This window comes from Entelurus aequoreus, linkage group LG12, assembly GCF_033978785.1.
Source record: "Entelurus aequoreus isolate RoL-2023_Sb linkage group LG12, RoL_Eaeq_v1.1, whole genome shotgun sequence".
NCBI lineage: Eukaryota > Metazoa > Chordata > Actinopteri > Syngnathiformes > Syngnathidae > Entelurus > Entelurus aequoreus.
In genome coordinates this window covers 46179144-46199765 of record NC_084742.1, presented here as the reverse complement: position 1 = coordinate 46199765, position 20622 = coordinate 46179144, and the positions used below count along the sequence as shown (strand labels likewise).

Genomic DNA, 20622 nt, shown 5'->3' with positions numbered 1-20622 from the left:
CCAATCATCTCCCTTGCAGCATTAAGATACACTGCATGAGGTGAATATTATACCGGTAATTGTGAGGCTTTTACACCTTCAACACCTCAATTTAATGGCTTCAGCAGTATCAGAATGAATCCATAGCAATCAGCATTGATTACACACTGTGCACAACATTCAGGAATATAAGTCCGCTCATTTCGCCACAAGGTGGTGCTTTTGCTGTATTTAAAATTGCAAACTAGGGGGCTTCTGAGCCTTGCCTTTGTGTATCCATAGCAACCACCAGTTAATGCTGTACAGAACATTAAATACGTCTAAATAGTGTAGTTAACTTCCAAGTTTATTTCGACTGCACATTTTCCAGATGTCCGCCGACGTCACTGCTCCTGCTCTTGTAGAGCCTGTCCTCCACCTTTAAGTACTTGTCGTATTTCTCTTTGCCATCGCTGGGGTAGATCCTCTTGAAGCCCCCCAGGTGCTCGTCCTCATAGGTCTCCATCTCCTCCACCATAACCGCGCGCCGCTGTTGCTCCGTCTCCTGCCTGGAGGGTCAAACCATCAGCGTCACGCCAGACAGGGGGAACAACAAGGATGGGCGGGCGCCCCCCCCCCCCCCCCCCCCCCCGTGGCATACCTCTCCTCCGCGCGCACGTTTTGTTTCAGGCGCTCCTCCACACGGCGCTTCTCCTCTTTTATCATCTTGCATCGGTCAAAGGGACCCAAGTTGATAAGAACCAGGGTGTCATAAAGGAGGGCGTCCTTGACTTCACGGTCCAGAGGCAGCGGCGTGGACATATCTGGAGAATGATTGACCTGATAAAACAACAGCACCTAATGAGAAACCTCCACCAACCTAACACTTACCTGCAAAATAATGACCCAGGAAGTTTCACAAACCCTGACTAATTTCTTCTATTATCCTCATTATTCTTATTTATCCCATTTTCTGCCGCTTGATGACTTCCACATTTCTCAACCTATTGAAACCATTTCGAGATCAAAACCAGCAATGCTCATATCTAGGGATGATGTTCGAAACCGGTTCTTCAGATTGTTCGATAAGAAAAGGACCGATTCCATGGATACAAATCCCTTTTTGAGAACCGGTTCCCGTTATCGAAGCCACTATACCGTATTTCCGCGACCATAGGGCGCACCGTATTAAAAGGCGATGTGTCAGTTACGGGTGCTATTTCTGTATTTAACGTATAAATAAGGCGCACCGTATTTTTGGGCGCAGGCATGGTTAAACATACGCTATCTTAAAACATACGCTAGCATGCATGGACGCTGTTTTAAAAAGGCAGCAGGAGCAAAGCTGAGTTCGGTTGTACTTTATTGAAGTATTTATCAAAGTACTCACATTATTTTTTGATCAATCCTCATCCACAAATCCATCAAAGTCCTCATCTTCTGTGTCCGAAATGAACAGCTGGGCAAGTTCTCCATCAAACACGCTAGATTCCCTCTCCTCATTTTCAAAGTCAGTCTCGTTGTCCATTAGCATAGCAAGCTAGCACAACAGTAAAAGCCGACTTTTCTTGCCCCGTTGTACCGTGCTGGTGCCCTCTTCTCCAGTGTGCTTCACTGGGATGTCGAAAGTGAGCGTCCATGTTGGTGATGTGTTTGTCGGCAATTTTTTTTATTTACAACGCACATAGCAGCACTGTATGCTCACTGGGGGCGTGCCTTTAGCGTCCTCTCTCACCTGAAACCTTCACCCTATAACTGCCGCATGCTGTCCTCAGTCACATCCGCTTTTCCTCCGTATAAACAGCGTGCCGGCCCAGTCATATAACATCTATGACTTTTGGAACTCAGTGTACACACAACCTATCTGGATTCGATAAGGAATCGGTTCGATAAGAGGTTTCGATAATGAGCTCGAACTCGATAGTTTCTTAAAGAACATCAACCCTATTCATATCCCCAAATGTTCCTTTTCCTGTAACTCCACATTCACCGTTCATTGTTTCAGTTCAGTTTTTCAGCGTTCTCACACATTTTTTACAAAACCCAAAATCAGTGAAGTAGGCACGTTGTGTAAATGGTAAATAAAAACAGAATACAATGATTTGCAAATCCTTTTCAACTTATATTCAATCGAATATACAGCAAAAACAAGATATTTAACGTTCAGACTGGAAAACTATGTTATTTTTTGCAAATATTAGCTCATTTGGAATTTGATGCCTGCTACATGTTTCAAAAAAGCTGGCAAAAGTGACAAAAAAGACTGAGAAAGTTGAGGAATGCTCATCAAACACTTATTTGGAACATCCCACAGGTGAACAGGCTAATTGGGAACAGGTGAGTGCCATGATTGAGTATAAAAGCAGCTTCCATGAAATGCTCAGTCATTCACAAACAAGGATGGGGCGAGGGTCACCACTTTGTGAACAAATGCGTGAGCAAATTGTGGAACAGTTTAAGAACAAAATTTCTCAACGAGCTATTGCAAGTAATTTAGGGATTTCACCATCTGCGGTCCGTAATATCATCAAAAGGTTCAGAGAATCTGGAGAAGTCACTGCACGTAAGCGATGATATTACGGACCTTCAATCCCTCAGGCGTTACTGCATCAAAAAGCGACATCAGTGTGTAAAGGATATCACCACATGGGCTCAGGAACACTTCAGAAAACCACTTTCAGTAACTACAGTTGGTCGCTACATCTGTAAGTGCAAGTTAAAACTACTATGCAAAGCCAAAGCCATTTATCAACAACACCCAGAAACGCGTCCGGCTTCGCTGGGACCGAGCTCATCTAAGATGGACTGATGCAAAGTGGGAAAGTGTTCTGTGGTCTGATGAGTCCACATTTCAAATGGTTTTTGGAAACTGTGGACGTTGTGTCCTCCGGAAGGAAGAGGAAAAGAACCATCTGGATTGTTATAGGTGCAAAGTTCAAAAGCCAGCATCTGTGATGGTATGGGGGTGTATTAGTGCCCAAGGCATCGGTAACACACACATCTGTGAAGGCAATATTAATGCTGAAAAGTACATACAGGTTTTGGAGCAACAAATGTTGCCATCCAAGCAACGTTACCATGGACGCCCCTGCTTATTTCAGCAAGACAAAGACAAGCCACGTGTTACAACAGCGTGGCTTCATAGTAAAAGAGTGCAGGTACTAGACTGGCCTGCCTGTAGTCCAGACCTGTCTCCCATTGAAAATGTGTGGTACAATATGAAACCTAAAATACCCCAACGGAGACCCCAGACTGTTGAACAACTTAAGCTGTACATCAAGCAAGAATGGGAAAAAATTCCACCTGAAAAGCTTAAAAAAAATCAGTCTCCTCAGTTCCCAAACGTTTACAAAGTGTTGTTAAAAGGAAAGGCCATGTAACACAGTGGTAAAAATGCCCCTGTGCCAACTTTTTTGCAACGTGTTGCTGCCATTAAATTCTAAGTTAATGATTATTTCCAAAAAAAAAATTTTGTTTCTCAGTTTGAACATTAAATATCTTGTCTTTGTAGTCTATTCAATTGAATATAAGTTGAAAATAATTTGCAAATCATTGTATTGTTTTTATTTACGAATTACACAATGTGCCAACTTCACTGGTTTTGGGTTTTGTACACAAATTGACCTCTGTAGTTTATAACATAATCCTAGCCACGTTGATGTGTTACCTCAAGCACCCAGGGTCTGAAGTGCTCGTCTAGCAGTACATCGAAGCCCAGGACCTGGAAGCAGGCGCTCCCAACTATGTGCTTGGAGAAGTGAGTGATGTAGCTGTGCTGGATGCGGGAGTGCGCCAAGACCAGCGTCTTCACGATGCCGTCCTCGATGTTGCTCCAGATCTTTTCTGTGTTCCTGTAGCTGGACCTCAGCTGCTTCTTCAGTGTGGACAATCGCCTAGAGGACAACAGAGGCCTAAATAATGTCCAAATGCAGGCACAGGACTGACATGGATGATACCGTTTGCTGCCTGTCTTCTCATCGTGGATGAAGTTCTCGTTGTCCTTGTTGATGGTGAAGTTGGTGAGATGCATGCACTTGTCGTTCTAACGAGTGACATTCTGTGGTTAATTGTCAAAGTTAAATTCAAATGTATCTTGCACAAGCACCACCCACCACATTTTTGTCTGTTGGGTCTTTGTACTTGGTTGTGCAGAAGCGAGCCAGCCCCTCCTTGTACATGTAAATCCTCCACGGGTGACACGAGGTCACCAGCACATAGATACGCATGTCAAACTTAAAGCCGTCGATGAGCAAAGGCTGGAGTGAGCAGATGGAGCGTTGTAAGCGTCTTTTTACTCATATGTGCTGCTTTCCATGCGTGGCTCACCTTGTCAATGTATTCCTGACAGATCATATCCTGCTCAGGCTGCACTTTTTCCCAAGACGTGAAGATAGAGATGCCTTTGCCTTGGCTGCCAGCGTTTGGTTTACAAATGTAACGCTTGTCTTTGTCCCTAGCGTATGTTTTGAACAGGCTGTACCTGCAAGAGAATGAGGGATGGCGTCAGTGCGCCGCAGCAACAAACTGAAGACGAATTGGCATGGGGGAAAGCAGCAAACACACTCTATTGGAAAGGTCCATGTTCTGGGGAAAATGTTGTAGTCTTTGGGGAAAAACTTGATCATGTGCTTCCAGTTAGTTGCTAGGGAATTTTTGTGGCAGATTTCAGTCATTGAGGGAAAATGGTTGATTTTCTGTAACACATGACACACAATGGTGACAGTAACAGTGAGAGTATCCGGGAGGTATCTAATATTTTACAGGAAAGACTAAGGCTGTGTCTCTAATGGAATATTTCTGTCAGATCACTTGAACATGTATACGGAGTACACAGTGTAATAAGTTCCTGAGTGTGAAAATGTTGACAGAGTAGTCCTCCCCCAAATCACTTACTGTCGTCGTGCATTTACAGAGAATGACAATCAAAATATTAACTCGCTTTTTATATTTCTCTACTTTTTAATTGTGAATTGCAAACCTGGACCCTCTCCTTCCAACTGCGTAGTCAAAATGGTGTTTGGCCATTTTGAGTAGGGGTGGTGGGGAAAAAAATAGTTTCACATCCAAATCAAGATTCCTATTGATTAGGAATAGATTCGTAATTTTGAAGGATTCATTTTTATTTATTCTAAAGACATTTTTAAGACCAACTACGCCCTTACTTGCTGCGCGTATACATCATGTCAGCAGCTAATAGGAGCTTCTATAACCGGTAACCTGCTTTGAAGATGTTCTATTATAATTTATATACCAAATAATATATTCGTGTTGAATTGAGAAGTGATTCTGTAAGGAATCGTCACCCCAAAAATCGGAATCATGAGATGTTGTAAGAGTCACATCCCTAACAGTGCACCGCATTTTGCCATTTTTCTTGTGTGAAATCTTGTATGCAGTCAATGGACTAAGTTTTAGACTTAGACTTCCTTTATTGTCATTCAAATTTTAACTTTACAGTACAGATAAGAACGAAATTTTGTTGCATTAGCTCGTTGTAGTGCAGGATAAAAAGCAATAAGGTGCAGAGTGTTTGCATTTACAAAAGGTGCAGATATAAATAGATTCACTGCACAGATAAATATATTCCACTTTTGCATATGCATCCACGTTTACGGATGTATGCTTGAAAGTGCCTAACTTGAAGCACAACTAAAATCAAGCAAGAATGTGGCTGTGTCTCAGATGGAATACTTCCATCAGTACACCCCAAAAAGTAGATTGTATGCCCCAGGAGCTGAAGAGGGTGCTGGAGAGATTAAGGGCCCAAAACACGGGACTCCCTCCTGTAAACCCAGGCCAGGGGGACAGCAGACAGGTAGCCAGCGACTGGAAACTCTGTCAATCTTGGGGACTTACAGTTGTTCCCCTATTTGGACTTGAATTATTTTACTGAGGAATTATATTTGTTTTGTAAAGAGAACATGACTATTCAAAAAGGCCTTTTTCCAATGACAAACTGTTGAGAATCATGTTGAATAAAGGATCGATTCTGAATTTAATTGTCAACCAAAGAATCGAAATCGAAATAAATCATGAGTGGTTGTAAGATTCACATCCCTAAATTTGAGTGCAACATTCAGATACTTACAGTGCACAGCATTTTGCAATACTTGTTAATATGAATGATCTCGTGCACTCAAAACTAGGCCAGTCCAAAGTTTAAGCAATTTGAGCGCTTAAATCAGGCCTGGGCGATTATTTTGACTCGGGGGGCCATATCTAGAGAAAGAAATGTAGCTGGGGGCCGGGTATATCTATTTTTAGGAACACTAATACAAAACCTCACAATAATGTCTGATTGAATGCTAAAAACCTTATGGCCTTAAAAACTAAATGGAATTTTAGTTTTTTAATGAATGAGACACCCAGAATGTACATGAAAAAAAAGAATGTGGGATTTACAATATTAACTATGCACGATAAAACACTGAATATTGACAACATAAGAATGTCACACCCCCTCTCGATCGACATATCTTACAACTAGGGATGTCCGATATTGGCTTTTTGCCGATATCCGATATTCCTATATTGTCCAACTCTTTAATTACCGATACCGATATCAACCGATACCAATATATACAGTCGTGGAATTAACACATTATTATGCCTAATTTGGACAACCAGGTATGGTGAAGATAAGGTCCTTTTAAAAAAAAAATAATTAAATAAAATAAGATAAATAAATTAAAAACATTTTCTTGAATAAAAAAGAAAGTAAAACAATATAAAAACAGTTACATAGAAACTAGTAATTAATGAAAATGAGTAAAATTAACTGTTAAGGGTTAGTACTATTAGTGGACCAGCAGCACGCACAATCATGTGTGCTTACGGACTGTATCCCTTGCAAAGGAACCAGAATATTAATAACAGAAAGAAACAACCCTTTTGTGGGAATGAGTGTAAATGGGAGAGGGAGGTTTTTTGGGTTGGTGCACTAATTGTAAGTGTATCTTGTGTTTTTTATGTTAATTTAATAAAAATAAAAAAAAAACCAAAAAAAAAACCATACCGATAATTTAAAAAAACGATACCGATAATTTCTGATATTACATTTTAAAGCATTTATCGGCCGATAATATCGCCATGCCGATATAATCGGACATCTCTATTGACAACATAAGAATGTCACACCCCCTCTCGATCGACATATCTTACAACGAAGTGAAACGCAACAAAAATGCAACAAACACAGCGAAATATGAACGCGAAGGGTAAAAAAAAAACTCACCTACAATCAGATACATCTGATATATCACCAAGCTTTAGAACTTTGTTGTAAAAATCTCCTTCCGCGTCTGTCCCTGACACCCGCATTTCAGGCGGAAACACTCTGTGGGAACGCTCCCCACCCACACTGCTTGGTGCCTCGTCTGAGCTGCTGTGACTACATTACCATAGTAACTAGTATATCATGCGAAGGCGCAGATTCCAACCATTGAAATACTTTGTAAAGTTCAAGACTTACTGTAATTTGAAAACATCACTGCACATCATAATGGCAGCAACAGTTTCCATCTTAAAGATCTAAAAAAAATTTGGGGGGAATGTCCGGTGGGCCAGATTGAAAAGCTTAACGGGCTGCTTGCGGCCCCCGCCGGGCCTTACTTTGCCCAGGTCTGGCATAGATGAACACACAAAGATATATTTACTCAAAATGCTATGTGTGTTCACTTTTGTAGTAAAAATGCTAAAGTACAGAAGTGCACAAAATGAGTGTGTGACCTGAGGTATTTTCCTGAGGTACTTGCTGACGAGCCCTTGTATTTTCTGTTCACAACTAGTACTACTACCACTGACATTATTTCAAGTTAATTGCGCCCCAAGATTGAGACTATTGAAAGTGGTAAACGTCCATCACTGCAAACACCCCATTTTGAGTATTTTTCCGTACTCCCTAGTGCGAACACAGGTATGCTCGCAAAATTATTTGTGCAAGTACGGAAGTGCACCAATTGAGACACAGCCTAAGTGAGGGCTACAGTTTGGTACCTGGTATAGTTTCAATTCCTTAAATTTGTCCTCACAGGGGCGAGCGTCAGTCCAGAACAGCGTCCAGTCTTCACCCACCTGCACCTCTTTAATGCCGAGTTTCTGAGCAGCACGCCGCACTGACACAACATGGAATACATATATTGGCATATGCACGATTGCACAGGCAAAAAGTAAATCAGCGCTATTCCATAGCCCTACACACACTGTTTTTTCCTTTATTGCAAAATGTGATCATTAAACATACCGCTGTCATGGCGGCAATTGGTGAGGTTGATGCCTTGGCAACTGCAAGAGAAGACAGGCTGTTAGAATGCCTTCAAATGACAGTTAAAGCAAGGGAAAATACAGAAAAAATTTAAGAATGCAAGGGATCACTTTGATACATTTTGTATATCATGATGACACAGAAACATATACACTTCTTACAATCAAAGTATTAACAGCCGTAGTTGCAGAAAGAAGGGAAAATGTGAGCCATCTTGTCTTTGAAAGGCCAACACGGGCCGGATTTTTCCACCCTGGATGATCAGGGATGCTTTCTTAAGGTGGACAAAGACTTTTTAATAGTATGAGACAAAGGATTTATTGTGTACATAATGAATTAAAACTACCCTGGGCCTCACTTAGCTTTCAAGGTAATATGTTATTTGGCTACATTTATCTTTTTTGTTTGCTAAATTTGTACATGCGTTTTGTTTTGTTTTTTAAATATACATTTGATATATTTCCATTATAAGTTATAAGAGCGGTTCAAAACAAATGTGAGATATTTACAACAAAAATAAAAATCTAATTTTTCCCATGAGGGCTTGAGTTGAGTTGAGATTTGTAGTTGTTTTTTTAAAAACAGTTTGTTTTAAAAATACCTTTACAGTCACATACTAAAAACTACTCTAGACTCTAAGATTCTAAAATCAATCAATCTAATGTACTGTCAGCAATATGTGCTAAGCTATCTTAACCAAACATCAAAGCTTTGTGTTAAAGGTTACAAAACTAATACTTATATCTATTTATCTATATATTTGGATATGTTGAATTGTGCAAATGTAAGTGTGTTGTTTCTTAGATAAGATAGATGGATGGATGGATGATATATACCAGGGGTGTCAAACTGGTTTTCATTGAGGGCCACATCACTGTTATGGTTGCCCTCAGAGGGCCGCTTTTAACAATGAGTAATATATGAATATACATGTATATATATATAATACATTAACAATATATTTTTTTACATAAGCTGCAAAAAAAATATTTTGAATTTTACTTTAAAAACTGGCATCTCAGTGAGCACAATTTTACAGTGAAAGCAGTGGTTTTTTTGCAGCATATAAAAAAATGGAAGAAATGGGATGGAATAGAAAAACAATACCACTGTTTTTAGCTGTAAAATTCAAGCAACAGTAGTGCCAGTTTGTTAGTTTTTTACCGTAAAATCTTGTTGTTTTAATGTTTTTTTGGTTTGTTTTTTAAATGCTTTAGTGCAGGGGTGTCAAACTCATTTAAGATCGAGGGCCACATCTTCCACATCACAATTTTCTCCCAAGTTTGACACTGGTAAAATCACGGCACGATAATTTAAAAATAAAGACAACTTCAGATTGTTTTCTTTGTTTAGAAATAGAATGAGCACATTCTGAAATTGTACAAATCATAATGTTATTGTTTGTTGGTTTTTACACTTACATGTTGCCGTTAATAGTACTCGATCTTTATTTGCTGTTATTTATATTTTCTGAATAAATTATGTGATAATGTTCATCTGTCAACTCATTGGTGTTAATTTTCAATCTATCAAGAGAAAAAAAATTATATCAAAATCAAATTACAGTATGTTATTTATGTAGTTTGATAATTTTCCTCCACTGATGTACTAACATCACGTGATTTATTTTGTACATATAATAATAATAATAATAATAATAATGGATTAGATTTTACATCGCGCTTTTCTATTATTAGATACTCAAAGCGCTCACAGAGAAGTGGGAAGCCATCATTCATTCACACCTGGTGGATATGTAGAGTAGCATCATCTACAAAGATACAAAGAATTGGTATTTCGACATCCAGTGGACACATTTAGAACAGCTGTTTCTTTCATTCAAAATTTTCAGGTACATTTTTATATTTAGAAAAACTCATCCCGCGGGCCGGATAAAACCTGTTCGCGGCTCAGGCCGTACGTTTGACACCCCTGTTTTAGTGTCTTATTGTATATGGAAAAAAACAGTACCAAAGTTGATTTTACAGTAAAAAAAACTCAGTCGGCGGAATTTAACCGTAAAATCTATTGTCAATTTTACAGTCTACAATTTTATTGATCATTTGTTTTGAAATCATAAGTCAAGCAGATATTTAAGTACAGTATTTATCTTTATTTTAACAGAAAATATTTTTGGAATACATAATAACATATTATGATAATATTGAATTTTAAAATATATGCAATTGCATGCAGTACATGCTTTTTTATGTCAAAAGGGAAAGAACAAATATATTTAGTAGGAAAAAGATTAAGCATTTTGTTAACACATATTATTTCCAGGCCTTCGCGGGCCACATAAAATAACGTGGCGGGCCAGAATTGGCCCCCGGGCCTTGACTTTTAGCCAAAAAGCTCTCTCCCGGTTGCAGTTAGTCCAGAACGCGGCAGCACGACTTTTAACAGGGTCCAGGAAACGCGAGCATATAACCCCAATTTTTGAGACTTTGCACTGGCTCCCAGTTCATTTTAGAATTGATTTTAAAATGTTGGGGTTTGGTTTTAAAGCTTTGCATGGACTGGCACCTCATTATATCTAGAACCTCATCCAGATTTACACTAGTGCTCGCACTCTGAGGTCCGAGAGCCAGCTCCAGCTCGTGGTGCCCAAGACGAGACTTAAAACCAGGGGAGACAGGGCCTTCTCTGTGGTCGGCCCTAAGCTCTGGAACACTCTGCCCCTCCATGTTCGAACTGCTCCCACAGTGGAGGGTTTTAAGTCTCAACTTAAGACCCACTTTCTTCACTCAGGCCATAAGACTCTTGAACGCATCATAATAATCCCCTCAATTCCTCCCAAAAACGGATCAACTCGCTGGAATATAAAGACAATATAACATATATCCATAAACGTGGATGCATATGCTAAAGAGCAATATATTTATCTGTACAGTAATCCATTTATTTATATCTGCACCTTATTGCTCTTTTATCCTGCACTATAACAAGCTAATGCAACGAAATGTTGCTCTTATCTGTACTGTAAAGTTCAAATTTGAATGACAATAAAGGGAAGTCTAAATCTAAGTTTTATTCTCTGGCTTTTAACACTACGTGAGTTGTGTGGTCCTGTGTTTTTTAATTTTTATTTCTATTTATTGTTTTAATTAGTTTTACCCCTTAAAATCGTTTTTAATCACATTATTGTTTTTATATTGGTTTTATATTTATTTATTTTGTTTTTATTCAGTCATTGGTGGAGCTAAGGATAGTATTTCAAATTTTGTTTTTAATATTTTTGTGCAGCACTTTGGAAACATTTTTGTTGTTTAAATGTGCTATATAAATAAGTAGTTTGGATTGGATTGACTTTGACACCTGTGATATATACTTTATTGATCTCCGAGACAAATACACACTGAGAAATTCCCACGTAATGGGACTTGTTGAACATAACTGAGACCCATTAATCACAGCATAACTAGTGTCGTTATGTCTATTCTAGTATACACAATATACTATGAATCAGCATATAACAGCAATTTGTTCCTGTTCGTGGACAATTCTGCGATCCTGGCCTCGGACAGGGACAAATTGAAGGTTGAAAGTGTACTCATCACCGAACTAAGTATTCTCTGTCTCTGGCTTTCCGATAACAAACTGTCACTACACCTGTGTAAAACAAAGTCCATCCTATTTGGGTTCAAGCACAACCTAGGTAAATCCCAGAGCTTTATGATTAAAGCAGGTGATACCATAATCACCAGCAAAGACAAGGTAATTTACCTAGATTGTATATTGGACAACACTGTCTCGGGTGAAAAAATGGCATTAAAAGCAATCACCCAGATCAATAATAAAACTAGATTTTTGGGCAGGATTTCTGTGTTTATCAACAGGGATACACTTAAGACCTTTGCCGGTGCCCTCATACAGCGTCATTTTGACTACGCCTGCACCTCACGGTTCACCAGTATCCCCAAGCCACTAAAAACAAAACTGCAAACTTCCCACAACAAGCTGGTGAGACTCCTGCACAACCTCCCATACAGGTCTCACCTAACTCAAGCCCACTTTACCAAATTAGGATTGCTTAGACTTGAGGAAAAGGTACACCAAATTGCAAAATACTCAGAGAAACTGTCTCCAAGTACCTGTCCAACTATTTCACCAGAGTAAGTGATGCTCACAGGTACTACACAAGAGGGAGTTCCTTAGACCTCGCACTCCCCAAATTCCAGACTCTCATGGGAAAAAATGCATTGTACTATTTTGCCACCACACAGTGGAATGCACTACCAACAGACCTTAACATTTGAACTTCCCTACTAAAGTTTAAAACTGCCATAAAATCCTGGCTCAGCTTAACCTCTACCTGATCTGAACCAAAATTGATCCCCAGCAACTCGTCAAAGCATCAAACAGGTTTATATGTGGTTATAGTGTATATATATTTTCTCATTCTGTTTTGCACACTCTTGGAGTCAACATGTGCATAGTCATGTACATAGTGTCATGTACATCAGTGGTCCCCAACCACCGGGCCACGGCCCGGCACAAGAAAATAAAAATTTTTAAAAAAAAATTATTATTATTATTTTTTATTATTATTAAATCAACATAAAAAACACAATATACACATTATATATCAATATACATCAATACAGTCTGCAGGGATACAGTCCGTAAGCACACATGATTGTATTTCTTTATGACCAACAAAAAAAACAACAAAAAAAAACATTTTTTTTTACTACCCCCCCTCCCCCCAGGTCCGTGGGACACATTTTCAAGCGTTGACCGGTCCGCAGGTACAAAAAGGTTGGGGACCACTGATGTACATAGTGTATATCATAGACAATAAGTAGACGCAGCATTGGCTGCTGTGACGGGAGAAATTGGGCCGCCATCTTGAAGTGGTGATGAGGAGCCGGCGAGCAGCCTAAACTGACAGTTGACTGGTAGAAAACAAAGATGCCGGGCTGGTGTTCAGCGTTATCCTGCTCAAATGAGCGGACAGTTAAAAATAGGAATCGGGGGATTACCGTACTTTTCACAAGTAAGATTTAACATTAACGTACTATTGGTTGTATTTTGTGAAAAGAATATTACCAGAGTTGAGAAGGAGCAAAGATCTTCAATAGTACTGAAATCGTAGCCGTTAGCAAACCAGAGTATGACCATAATAGAATTGCTTGTCAATGAAATTAACTATATTTGAAAATGTCATACTTGAATGACATAAAGTTGAAATAAATGATTGTGACACCTAAAACAAAATTCACCAGCCGCCACTGATTATGATGCATTCTCATTTTAGGCAAAGTATAAGACAATACTTTCTTAACAGTATAATTGTAACCAGGAATAAGTCTTCAAGTAACAATATTCAAATACTAACATTGTTGGGTAAGACAGAATGTGGTTTTATTCTGAATCCAGTGAAACAGATTGGTGGTTTTAGCTGATATAAAGACTTTCAGGTGTTTATATATGTTTATGTTTAAGTATTTGGCAGACGCCTTTATCCAAAGCGACATACGTAAAAAATACATATAAAACAATCACTGTAAACATGACCATTTAAGGGAAGAATGCAATACAAAATATCAATACAAAGTGTCAAGACAGAATAAACTCTCTGCTGCTGCAGCAACAGAGAAACTGTCTATAGGTCCCTAAGATATATAGGTATCTAATGTATTCATACATTGTTTATGTAGGATATATGCATGTTTATATAACCTAATCATATTGTTTCTTGTACTTAAAAATAGCTGACCGTTTTTTCCCCCCTTCTCTGGGATTACATTCCCAGGTTTGATCTCGGACGTCTGGTCACTAATAGCATATAAAAATATTCTAATACTGTTAAGCAAACTATGAATAATAAATCACGCCAAAACATGTGTCCTTTATCATAGCTACACGTATGACAAAAAAACGCGTGAAAATCAGTGGTATTCAGTGAGGTAAAATGAATTAGATGCGCTGACAGTTCATTGCTTCTGCCAAATGAATTGCACTGAGTGGAGCGGATGACCACTCCAAGATGGCGGCCCCGCGTCTCGTCAGCGCCAGTAGGGGTCGATGCTGCGTCTACTTATAAGATGTCTATGGTGTATATACCCCCTGCTCCCCATTTTTTGTATACCGTATTTTTCGGACTATAAGTCGCAGTTTTTTTCATAGTTTGGCTGGTGGTGCGACTTATACTCAGGAGCGACTTATGTGTGAAATTAACACATTACCGTAAAATATCAAACAATATTATTTAGCTCATTCACGTAAGAGACTAGACGTATAAGATTTCATTGGATTTAGCGATTAGGAGTGAGATTGTTTGGTAAACGTATAGCATGTTCTATATGTTATAGTTATTTGAATGACTCTTACCATAATATGTTACGTTAACATACCAGGCACATTCTCAGTTGGTTATTTGTGCGTCATATAACGTACACTTATTCAGCCTGTTGTTCACTATTCTTTATTTATTTTAAATTCCATCCATATATCTTCTTCCGCTTATCCGAGGTCGAGTCGCGGGGGCAGCAGCCTAAGCAGTGAAGCCCAGACTTCCCTCTCCCCAGCCACTTCGTCCAGCTCTTCCCGGGGGATCCCGAGGCGTTCCCAGGCCAGCCGGGAGACATAGTCTTCCCAACGTGTCCTGGGTCTTCCCCGTGGCCTCCTACCGGTCCGACGTGCCCTAAACACCTCCCTAGGGAGGCGTTCGGGTGGCATCCTGACCAGATGCCCGGACCACCTCATCTGGCTCCTCTCGCAGGGAGGAGCAGCGGCTTTACTTTGAGCTCCCCCCGGATGGCAGAGCTTCTCACCCTATCTCTAAGGGAGAGCCCCGCCACCCGGCGGAGGAAACTAATTTTGGCCGCTTGTACCCGTGATCTTGTCCTTTCGGTCATAACCCAAAGCTCATGACCATAGGTGAGGATGGGAACGTAGATCGACCGGTAAATTGAGAGCTTTGCCTTCCGGCTCATCTCCTTCACCTCAATGGATGGATACAGCGTCCGCATTACTTATTTTAAATTGCCTTTCAAATGTCTATTCTTGGTGTTGGGTTTTATCAAATAAATTTCCCCAAAAAATGTGACTTATACTCAGTGTTGGTAACTAGTAATCTAACGCGTTATTTCTTTATATTCAGTAACTCAGTTACCGTTACTACATGATGCGTTACTGCGTTACTTTACGTTATTTTTTATGTAGTATCGGCTAGAAACAGAAGCGCTGCGGTGTCTTTCTTCTGAATCTTCCTCTGTCACACGCCGGAGAGAAAAAAAGAGGCGTGTGTGTGTGTCTGGGTGTGGCTGTGGGTGTGGGGAGGAGGGTGGGGGGGCGTGTCATCGGTTCGGCACACGCGTGATCCGCGGTTTGATATATGAAACAAAAAAAAAAGGTGTCCGCACGTTCAGTCCACACACAGCGTGGTCATGGCGAGCGGAGTAACGGAGGAGCTTGAACGCCCCGCGCCATTTAATCGGTGTGTTTATAGGTGCAGACTCGGTTGTGCAAAACGAAGGTTTTAAACACATGCTGAACATGCTTGAGCCACGTTACGACATCCCGTTGCGCCACCACTTCAGCGATAAGATTTTGCCAGATCTTTATGAGCAGGAGAAGAAAAAAGTTGTGGATGATGAACTATCCCGAGAATCATCTGTTGCGCTCATGACAGAAGGGTGGACGTCCTGGGGAACTATGTGACGATAAGCTCTCACTTCATCACAGCAGACTGGCAGATGAGAAGACACGCCTATGGCGTCACATTAGTACCAAAAATCAGAGCGCATAAAAACTGTTATCGCGCGCTGATTTTCCACTTCGTGCGCGCGTGCGACACCCTTTTGCGCGTGCGTGGTGCGCCATACACGCCCCCTCTATGAGAGTCCCCTTGCGCAGGTACTGACACAAGCAGTGGAGGAATGGAGGATAAAAATATCCAAGTCACGTGATAATGCCAAAAATCAAATAATTGCAGTGAATGAGGCAGGACTGGGACCACAGGTAGTGCAAGTAGTGAATTTGGCATCACATCTCAGTCCATAGGATGGAGCGCCTCCTTGGGAGGATCAGGAAGGAGGTTACCTACTTCCACCAAAGCACAACACCTGCTCATGTGCTTAAGACAAAGCAAGAAATGCTAAAGCTGCCTACTCATAAAGCTCATACATGATGGCCCAACGAGGTGGAACTCCACTTATATGTTGGAGCAGCAGGCAGCCACATACTCTGCATTGACCCACAACACCCTGCAGACAAATGTCAAAGACATCATCAACCTGTCTGATGATGTGAGAGTGGCAGAGGAGGTCCTCCAGGTGCTTAAACCCCTCAAAAGTGTTACATCTCTACTGAGCACTGAAACTTCACCATCTGTGTCAATGATCCTGCCACTGAAAACAAGGATTCTACAATCCATGGCTCCAAGTGTGGAAGACAGCAGCATCACTCCAGATGTCAGGCTTTATTTCACTATCTGTGTTTCAAGGAAGATGATGTGCCTTCTTATGTTGCACTTTCAGTTGTTTTTTATTAATGGTCATTGGCTTAAGTTTAAAGAAAGGAGAAATGCCTTTTTATGTTGCACTGTTTTTCATTAATTATGTTAAAAGGAAAATAAAAATGCATGTCAAGTTGATCAACAGATTGTATTATTCTCCAGTGCAATAACAGTACTGAAATGAAGGCTAAAAGGGCATTAATGGGAGCTTTAAAAAAAAAAAGAAGAAAAAAAGAAGTAACTAAATACTTACTTTTCACAGTAACGCATTACTTTTTGGTGTAAGTAACTGAGTTAGTAACTGAGTTACTTTTGAAATTATGTAACTAGTAATTGTAACTAGTTACTGGTTTTCAGTAACTAACCCAACACTGCTTATACTCCAGTGCGACTTATGTTTTTTTCCTTCTTTATTATGCATTTTCGGCCGGTGCGACTTATACTCCGAAAAATACGGTATATTGTTTTTCAAATCACCTGACATGTCATGTCTATATGTACCGTATTTTTCTGAGTATAAGTCGCACCGGCCGAAAATGCATAAGGAAAAAAACATATAAGTCGCACTGGAGTATAAGTCACATTTTTTTGGAGAAATTTATTTGATAAAACCCAACACCAAGAATAGACATTTGAAAGGCAATTTAAATAAATAAAGAATAGTGAACAACAGGCTGAATAAGTGTACATTATATGAGGCATAAATAACCAACTGAGAACGTGCCTGGTATGTTAACGTAACATATTATGGTATGTTAACGTAACGTAGCGGCAAGGATGTCGGCTCTCGCCTTTCCTTTTCCTCCTCTATTGACTGGACCATGAACCAAACAACCAAAAACAGCAAAACCGGCATACAGTGGAGCCTTACCGAACAACTAGAGGACCTAGACTTTGCAGACGATCTAGCTCTCCTGGCTCACACTCACCAACAGATGCAGGACAAATCACAAAAACTACAAAGAACTGCTGCATTTCTTGGGCTTAAGATCAATTCACAAAAAACAAAGGTCATGCGTATCAATAACAACAATACATCAATAACAATGGACCATAATCAATTAGAGGAGGTAGTCAGTTTTACATACTTGGGGAGCATAATCAGTGTAGATGGAGGGGCAGATGAAGATGTCAAATCCAGAATAGGGAAAGCAAGAACATCATTCAACATACTAAACAAAATATGGAGAGCAAAAAACATTTCTCTCAAAACCAAACTGAAAATATTTAACTCAAATGTCAAATCCATTCTGCTGTACGGATCAGAAACATGGAAAACCACCAATAGCATACTCAATAAACTACAGACATTCGTAAACCGTTGCCTCCGTCGGGTCCTAGAGTCTACTGGCCAGACACCATCACCAATGCCAACCTGTGGGAACTCACCACACAAGAACCAGTGGAACTGCAAATCAGGAGAAGGAAGTGGAGCTGGATAGGCCACACACTCAGAAAACCCAATAAATCAATCACCAAACAGGCACTAACATGGAACCCACAGGGAAAATGATTCCCGGGCGCGGCGCCGCTGCTGCCCACTGCTCCCCAAGGGGATGGGTCAAATGCAGAGGACAAATTTCACCACATCTAGTGTGTGTGTGACAATCATTGGTACTTTAATCTTTAAAAAAAAGAAACAGAGGGAGACCAAGAACAACCTGGAGAAGAAGCCCGGAACAGGAGATGAGGGCTAAGGGGCTGTCATGGCAACAACTCGACCAAAGGGCACAAGACCGGAATGGATGGAAGGCTTTCGTCGGCGGCCTATGTTCCTCAGGGAATACTAAGGCCTAAGTAAGTAAGTAAGTAAGTAAGTAACGTAACATATTATGGTAAGAGTCATTCAAATAACTATAACATATAGAACATGCTATACGTTTACCAAACAATCTGTCACTCCTAATCGCTAAATCCCATGAAATCTTATACGTCTAGTCTCTTACGTGAATTATTTAAATAATATTATTTGCTATTTTACGGGAATGTGTTAATAATTTTACACATAAGTCGCTCCTGAGTATAAGTCTGCATAAAACTGTATAAAATAGTATAAAACTGTGACTTATAGTCAGAAAAATACGGTACATAATTTTTACTTTTTTTTCCCGTAATTTTTTATATACATGTTACAGGTTATATATTTTTTATTATTGAATGTATCAAATGTGATGAATATTTAATGGACCACAATGGAAACAAGCCTTTTGGCTTTTTGTGCCATCCATTTGCCTTTTTAAAGCATTACATGGATTCAATTCTTTAACATGTCAATAAATTTCTCAATCAATCAATCAATCAATAACATTGACAGAATATGCATATTAAGGGACATGAAAAAACACTGTGGTCATCTACCTGCAAAGTGGATCGTCGTCTTCATCGTCTGTGTAGCTGCTGCTGTCCCAAAAGAACATCCTGAGCAGACATAAACTGCTTTATTTACATTAGTGACAGAACCATTCAGACTGTTACGAAACACAACATATATATACAGGTATATATATATATATATTGCAGGGTTGTGCTTCGCAGTAACGATGCCTCACCTGGTAAAGGCAAACACGGCCACATCTGCTTGGGATATTTTGTCCTTCAAACTAAAAATAACATGTTAGTTTTCAGGCAAGTCTGGAAAGTAAGAATATATCTGCTCCGTGACGCGTCACGTCTACTGGCACTCACCTTTGTCATGAAGGCACACTCGTGTCTCTTTGCAGGAAAGTTGTGCTCCGTTTTAATGACATGACACGTTTTGTTTGTTGTTTGTTCAACCACAGCGTGAAATTAAGCAAATATCACTGGCCTGGCTAATAATTCATCAATTAACTAAACATGCCGCTTCGATACCACTCCAGCCAAAACAAAGATGGCAGCTTCCGGTGGAATGTTGTTAAACGCCGATTGACCAATAAAGTTGTTTTGTCTCACCAGAATGGTTCACATTCAACCAGTGGTGGGCCGACATAACTAGAAATCATGATCATAATTAAAGATAGAAGTCATTTTTAATTTATTTTCCCTACATATCTAAAATTATTCATATTCTCTTCATGTCATTTCATGCTCCTTCCAGCGCCGTTTTTAGGTTATAGAGTTTTTATCCAATCAGAATTCAGCTAGCTTATGTTGCCATGCTTTACGAAATCTGCCTAGAGCCTTCAGAATCAATAATGCTGGCGTCTGTGCACTGTAAGTGTAAGTCAGGGGTCACCAACGCGGTGCCCGCGGGCACCAGGTCGCCCGTTAGGACCAGATGAGTTGCCCACGGGCCTGTTCTAAAAAAAAATAAAAAATTTAAAAAAATAAAAAATTTTTTTTATTTTTTTATTTTTTTAAATTAAATCTACATAGAAAAAACACAAGATACACTTTCAATCAGTGCATCAACCCAAACAACCTCCCCCATGCACACTCATCCACACCCACTCACACAAAAGGGGTTATTTCTTTCTGTTACCAATATTCTGGTTCCCACAATATAGACAACACATCTGCAAGGGACACAGTCCCTGAAGCACACATGATTGTATAGGCTGCTGGTCCACTAAAATTTTCATTAATTACTATTTTTTATGTAATTATTTTTATATTGTTTTACTTTATTTTTTATCCAAGAAAATGTTTTTTATTTATTTATCTTATTTTATTTTATTTTTTAAAAAAGGGCCTTATCTTCAACAGACCAGGTTGTCAATGAAATTAGATTTGTTTAAAGGTTTTTTTAAACCAGGCCCAGTCCAGATAATGTCCAAGTCGGACTCAGCAACACACACCTTCATTCATGTACACAGAAAAAAATTAGGGAACACAACAGATTGCATATAATTTATAAACAAAATTACATTTTCAAAATAAGCATTTATGTACAGTCCAGATTATGTCCAGGTCACTCAAATTAGGGAACACAACAACAGATATCATATAATCTATAAAC

At 39.6% G+C, this 20622-nt stretch overlaps 1 protein-coding gene across 3 annotated transcripts; it reads right to left on the bottom strand.

Annotated features, from left to right (window-relative positions):
* Nucleotides 1–36: 36 nt before the first annotated feature.
* On the bottom strand, nucleotides 37–20173 carry LOC133662264 (tubulin polyglutamylase ttll6-like). Of its 3 annotated transcripts, XM_062066109.1 has the most exons (12): nucleotides 19371–20172; nucleotides 19235–19285; nucleotides 19044–19103; nucleotides 8201–8241; nucleotides 7954–8072; nucleotides 4522–4652; nucleotides 4285–4438; nucleotides 4071–4214; nucleotides 3915–4000; nucleotides 3626–3851; nucleotides 620–798; nucleotides 37–527 (listed from the first exon to the last, which is right to left on the bottom strand). In XM_062066109.1, exons 3-12 carry the CDS (start codon nucleotides 19100–19102, stop codon nucleotides 326–328), a joined length of 1341 nt encoding a protein of 446 aa, XP_061922093.1. In that variant the 5' UTR covers nucleotide 19103; nucleotides 19235–19285; nucleotides 19371–20172; the 3' UTR covers nucleotides 37–325. The 3 variants fall into 3 exon arrangements, with proteins under 3 accessions (XP_061922093.1, XP_061922095.1, XP_061922094.1); XM_062066111.1 differs by lacking the exon at nucleotides 4522–4652 and having other exon boundaries at nucleotides 8032–8072; nucleotides 19371–20173; XM_062066110.1 differs by lacking the exon at nucleotides 7954–8072 and having other exon boundaries at nucleotides 19371–20173.
* Between the last annotated feature and the right edge of the window lie 449 nt (nucleotides 20174–20622).